This window comes from Antedon mediterranea, chromosome 4, assembly GCF_964355755.1.
Source record: "Antedon mediterranea chromosome 4, ecAntMedi1.1, whole genome shotgun sequence".
In the NCBI taxonomy this organism is placed as follows: Eukaryota; Metazoa; Echinodermata; class Crinoidea; order Comatulida; family Antedonidae; genus Antedon; species Antedon mediterranea.
In genome coordinates this window covers 32,873,235-32,880,127 of record NC_092673.1, presented here as the reverse complement: position 1 = coordinate 32,880,127, position 6,893 = coordinate 32,873,235, and the positions used below count along the sequence as shown (strand labels likewise).

At 34.4% G+C, this 6,893-nt stretch overlaps 1 protein-coding gene across 1 annotated transcript; it reads left to right on the top strand.

Annotated features, from left to right (window-relative positions):
* The first annotated feature begins 3,401 nt into the window (after window positions 1–3,401).
* LOC140047816 (interferon-induced very large GTPase 1-like) lies at window positions 3,402–4,826 on the top strand. Its single transcript, XM_072092850.1, has one exon. It carries the CDS (start codon window positions 3,402–3,404, stop codon window positions 4,824–4,826), a length of 1,425 nt encoding a protein of 474 aa, XP_071948951.1.
* The last annotated feature ends 2,067 nt before the right edge of the window (window positions 4,827–6,893 follow it).

Sequence of the window (6,893 nt, the reverse complement as noted above, 5' to 3'; positions counted from 1 at the left end):
GTAATAATGTACTTTAATTACTGTAATATTAATCTAGGTATAGATTATGTTGACCGGGCCAGTGAGAGTGCGATCGACTGTACTACCATAAATCCTGTAGGTGTATACAACTTATTTCTTGTCTACAAAGTGTATAGTAGTATGCTAATAGTACTATTATTAGATTAGGTAGTTGGGAGTAGTTTGGAGAGATACATCTATCTATAAAAGAGTACTGTATATATGGAACTATCTGTGTTAGTCGCCTTTGTATTTTTAGATATAATACCAATAGGTACTATGTATTGGGAAACAATTCAACAGTTATGAATAAAAAAAGTCCTATGTACTCTGTATGTTGGAGGAAATAAGCATAAGAGCAAATAAAGCCTTGACCACAGGGTGTAAGTCACTATTTTGAATCAGTAGTATGACTTCTTAAGAAGTAATTTAAAAAATATCATTGTATGATCAAAAAGAAATATTATAATATCTAACTTTCTCCTTTATATAAATATATTATTTTATCCAAGGGGTTGCAAACACAAGTGTTCACATGTCTTGTTAAGTATTGCACCTTTGTCCTGTCTTTATGTTTTCTGTAATGTCACTGCACTAACAGGTGACCGGTAAACGAGCTTCGCTCTTACGGTTATCCATCCATATAAGTTGTTCATCTCTTATGTTCAGAAATTGAAATGGTAAATAAACTGAAACTGAAACTGTGCTTATGTGGTACAGGTTGACGAGCCAGGAATGATGGTAGTGCCAGTATACCGTGTAGTTTAGCCTCAGGGCAATACCATGTAGCTGGAGTAGCTTGGACAAATACAGTAGAGATTTATGAGACTTGGTGTGTGATGATTCAGTATGATAAATTTGTGCTGTGAAAGACAAAATTGTAGAATTAGGAAGAAAATATTGTAAAATATAACAAGGAAATTATACTATAGTATAATTAAGGGGTAACCGTATAATACATAATTAATAGTAATAAAGGCAATGGCAATTACTTATATTATGTATACATTACAATATTACAAATAAATTCATATATTATTTTATTATAAGGAAATCTGTTTTAGAATGAGAAAAAGCCGTCCCAACACAGATTTGAACCCAGCTATCAATAAAGCTATAAAACAAAATAGACCATATTGTAGCCGGACTGGGTAGCGTAGACTTACTTGAGGCCTAGGCATAGTACGATTAGCTAGATTAGAAGGATACAGGTCAACCCGTACCCATGCCATGCCAACACGCTCGTACCCAAATTTTGGTTTACATTTTTATATCCAAAATTTTGGCTTACTCGTACCCATCATGGGCTGCCTAGTAGTAGTAGTAGTAGTAGTAGCCTAGCCTAACTAAGGCAGCAGGCCCGGCCCTAGCCTACTACAACTTAAGTCTAGGCCTAGTCTAGTACTAGTAGGCCTCTAGGCCTAGCCTAGGCCCTACCTAGTAGTTAACATCATACATACGCCCTAGAGCCTAGTAGTAGCTACCTACTACTCACTAGCTAGGCCTAGGTAGTAGCAGTAGTAGTTATTGTAGTAGTATTATTGTATTGTAGTATTAGTTGTAGCTGTCCGGTGATCCTTGGTCACTTGTCTAGATCCCCTAGTAGGCCTAGGCTAGGCCTAGTACGTAGTTATTCTTCAACAGTCACACAATTCAGATTCTGCCGGCCGCTGATTGCTAGTGAACAGGGGGAGGGAGAGAAAGAGTTAGAAGAACTGAAATAAGCCGTGACGTATAATAAACATCATACAAAATAATAATATAACTAACGAATCCGTATAATATAATAATGTTGTATGTTATAAAGTAAAGTAAATGCGTTTAATATAATACAATTATATTATAATATAATGTATTTTATTACTAATATAATATTAAATGTTCATAATATAATGCTAAAACCAAATAATATAATACAAAAAGTCAATAATTTGTTACATTTTTCACATAATATATTAGAAATAGATATAATATAATGCTAAAACCAAGTAATATAATGCAAAACGTATAATTCATTACAATACAATATATAATATAATAGAAAATGATATAATAATATAATATTTTGAATACTTCAGACAGCTGAGGCTTGCCATAGTTTTCTGTGCTTCCATAGTATTTTATTATTATTAATTTGTCGTTGTCTTGCTTTACATGTTTGTTTGTCTTGTTTTGTTTCTGTTTGTTTAAACTCCAATATGATTACAATTTCTTAACTGGCTACCCGTCACAAGTTTTTTTGGAGGAAAACCTCCAAATGTTATTACTTTCTGGGTGTTGCCTCTTAATTATTTATATTTAAATTGTTATTTTGTTTACTTTGAAATGATAAGAAATAAATATTATTATGATGATGATGATGATGAGTATAATAGTGTACTACATATACACACAGTAACTGTGTACTGTGTAGTAAGCTATGTATGGCGCTAGTTCCGTTTCGCACCTGTCGTTTATTTCGACTCAAAATTATCGTGAGTACCACACCTTAGAATTAGGCCTCAAAAATACTATTACGAAGGAGATCACACAAAAAGTAAAAAATAAATCATTTAAATTGATGAATTTACAGACGTGTTTCTCGCACATCGGTTCGTGAATTTCGCATACTCCATGTTCAATGTTGTTGTTTCTATGGAGCGCCAAAAGAGCAATCATAATAGAGGGCTAAATACTCAGTAAATTACGTATATTTAATGCATTTATTGATGAAAATTACGTTCAATTTTATCATATTTTGTCAATGTCAATGCAACAAAAATATTACTGTTGATACTGTACATGGTTTTTGCAGGAACTTTTAGAAATGAAAATCGACAAATTCATCATCATATTACATGTACTGTAGTGTAGGGGTATACCTGATCTAAATAATAATTAATAATATTCCTCTTAGTCTTACTCTTAGGCGTAGGCCTAGGGTTGGTTGCTATTTGAAAACGGCAAATTATTAGCAGTAAAATGTTACAGCATTTTTATTGACAAAATATATTAAAATTAAACGTGTATTTCAATAATAAATGCATTAAAAGAAGACGCATTCCACTGAGTCTTTAACCATCTATTGTTGTTGCTCTTTTGGCTCTACATAGAAACGAAAATATTGAACTTCGAGTATGCTAAATTCGCAAACGGTATGCGAGAAACATGTCTGTAAAATCATCAATTTAAGGATTTATTTGTTACTTTTTATGTGATTATTCTTAATAAAAGTACTTATGAGGCCCAATTTTAAGGTGTGGTATTCACAATAAGTTGCTTAACAATTTGGAGTCAAAAGGAAGTCGAAATAAAAACAGGTGCGAAACGGAACTAGCGCCCTATGTATAACATTATTTTAAAAAGATCGTACTACTTTTATTCTTCACTAGCTTGTTTTACTTAACAGTTATTTCGACAAGATGGAAGGCAAAATCAAAACGTTGATTAAAGATCTGGGGCTAGAAGAATATTATCCAAGAAAACTAACTCGTGAAGAAGTGTTTAAAGTTTCCGAAAACACCATTTCATCAGATGATCTCAATGGTGACCCACGAAAAATACCATGGTATATGTTGCAAAATGTTATAATATGTAACTACGAAGGAAGATCTTTCGATTTTGAAGAAAGTTATTTGTTTCCTGAAAATACTGCTCCACAAGGAAAATTGAAATCCTGTAATGTAAAAACCCAAGTAAGTCCGCTAGACGCACTAGTTGCTATTTTTTTGTGTTGTGACAATTTCTTCAGACAAATTTTGATTGAGAAATTGTCCCTATGCCAGATAGCTATTCCATTACTAATGCCAGTGACGGATGTACCTAACAAAGAATGGGAATTAATTGTGTGGGGAATGAGAACCATCACAAAGAAATGGAAAATGAGTTCAGGTTCATCTTGTCAAAAATCAATGGTGGTAGAACGTTTACCGATTGTGTCTGCTTTGCGAATCGGAAGACCTAAAATATCCAAATCTAAAATTGTCAACTGTATTATTAATAAGAACCATGACATTTTCATTAATTCTGGGTGCAAATGTGGTAATGTAAAACGGCAATTGTCAAATGGTTTACTAGAAATAGCGTGGTACCTTCCATCACAGAAAAGTAGAAATGCTTTTTCAGATGCAGTAACGTTCATAAATTTGCGAAGAAATGCATCCAAGTTCAAAAGCCAGACGTCGTTTCTATCCAAGATATCACTGGTGACTATTGCGTTTGTTTCTTGTGCTGACTTTAACAAACAAGGTGCCGCACTACTTGAATCATTACACTCACAAGAAGGTAAAGTAATTATTATCTTAGACGGATCCAAAGTTACTAAAACATTAAAAAAAATTAAGAAGAAAGGAGAAGCCGATAAAAAAGTACAATACATGAGGTCACAAGACAAGAACGAGGTGAAAATAAGCGGGGAAATTAGGAAATTGCTTGGATCTATTTCTGAAAGAAGTAACCAGCATAGAAGTATTGAGGAGTGCATTGAAGTAGCACAGCGTTTGGATTACCACGTTGATGAATCCGGACTCGACTGTTTAGAAGCAAAACAAAGTGCTAAACAAATGCTCGATTGTATTACTAACGAAGGGAAACAAAAAGAACTTCCTTTACAGATGGTAACAGTACAAATTGGTGAGACAAAAAAAGAACAGCATCAGCTACGAAACATAAGACAAGAGAATCTTGAAAAATATGTTATTAGACTACGGAATAAGGTAAAATACCTACGTCATCAACAGTTAGCCAAAGACCAACAAAGACTTGAGTGTTCCACATACAATATGTTTACAGCCTCACTCAGCCACTCAGCTTTAAAAAGAAAATACTTTTGGGCCTTTGTAAGATGATGACCGATCTACATAGTATCAAGACACTTCAGCCAATACGTGCAGAGTACATCAAACAATGGAATGAGTTATGTGACAAAAGAAAAGGTGAAGCATCATCCGAACTAATGACAACTAAACTTAATAAACTTGAACAACACATTTTGCAGAACTTCCTAGGTTTAGAACATTTCAATAGAGAAATTGGGCAAAATTACGAAATGTTATCAGATCTTGAAAAAAAACCGAAGAAAAAGTTAGCTAAAGTTACTGCTGAAATGCTACTAGAGGGATATCCCATTGAGCTAATGGATGGTGATGCAACCCACGTTCCCCTCACTTGGATTATTGCAGCTGTGTTCAATTCCCTTAAGGAACAAATTGGCAATAAGAGAATGTTTGTGTTATCTGTTTTAGGCATTCAAAGCAGCGGAAAGTCAACAATGTTAAATGTCATGTTTGGTTTACAATTTGCCGTTAGTGCCGGCAGATGTACTAAAGGTATATTCGCCCAGCTCGTATCATTAGATACAAAATTAAGAAAAAAAAACACAATGTGACTACATCCTGGTTGTTGACACTGAGGGTTTGCGGTCTCCTGAATTTGCCAGTATCCAACAGGCCAACTATCGTGATAATGAACTAGCAACGCTTGTGATTGGTTTGGGTAATCTTACCATAATAAATATCAAGGGAGAAAACCCAGCAGACATACAAGACACTCTTCAAATCGCTGTTCATGCTTTTATGAAAATGAAAAATGTTAAAATCAAACCAAGCTGCTTATTTGTACACCAAAACGTCCCCGATGTCACAGCGCCTGATTTAAATACGTCACAAAAAAGAAAGATGCGAGAAATTTTGGATGAAATCACAAAAATTGCAGCGAAAGAAGAAAATTGCAGTGGCGACTATAAAGCTTTTTCTGATGTCATCAATTTCCAAGAAAACAAACATATCATGTACATTTCCAGCCTCTGGCAAGGAGATCCACCGATGGCGCCCCCCCCCCCCAATCCCGGTTACAGCGAATGCATTCTTAAAGTAAAGAAAGAAGTCTTGACATTTATAAAGCATACTAATGCTAACTATATCGGGGATTTCACGAAGTTGCTTACCAATCTATGGCAAGCAATATTGTGTCAGGATTTTGTATTCAGTTTCAAAATTTCTCTTGAGATTATAGCCTATACATCTTTGAATAAAGAATATGTGCAGCAAACCCGTAAATTTAGAGTAGAAGCACTGAGACACAGCCAAGAACTTCATATTAGATGTACGAAACTAAAGGCTGAAGAGATAAGAGAATATGGAGACAAAATCTTTACTGAATACTTAGATAAATTACAGAAAGACATCGAGGATCTTAAATCAAACATGAAGAAATATTTTGAAACAAATAAAAACGAATGCCAGCAATGGGAATTTAAAACGAATCAACGCATCGAAGATGTTTGTGAGGAAGTGAAAAAGGAAAGTTTAATTGGTGAATATACATCTATCAAAAGGAAAACAGTTGGACGACGTGACATTGATGCCAATATCAAAATGCAAGAAAGAGACATCTATCGAAAAGCTGAACAACTTGCCGAGCAGTGTCGACATTCACAATCACTGGTAACTGATGACCAACTTCAAACGGAGTTTAAACAAAAATGGGATGAATGGGTTTCTAACATACAACCTGGAGAGAATTACGTCAACATTCAAATGTCTTTTCAAAGTATTGCTACTGAGGAATTCGGGCGCACCCATAAATCGGAAGTTAATAGTGCATTGCAGTCTGTTGATGATCAACACCAAAGTGAAGTACTTGAAAAAGATTTGAACTTGGGAGTTATAAAGAATTTCACATCATGGCTCGGTTTCGGAAACAAGCAAGACTTGGTGAATCAGGCCAATGCATCTAAAAATAAAATCCTTGAAAAACTTCAAATAAAAATCTCAGACCATGAACGGGAAGCAATAAAATACACTAGTCACATAGGATTTCATCTTTTTGGTGAACTGTCAAGTGAACTTAAAGAAATGAAAATAAATGGATTGGTTGAAATCAGCGTAGAAGCAAAGATTTGACTAGCCATATGT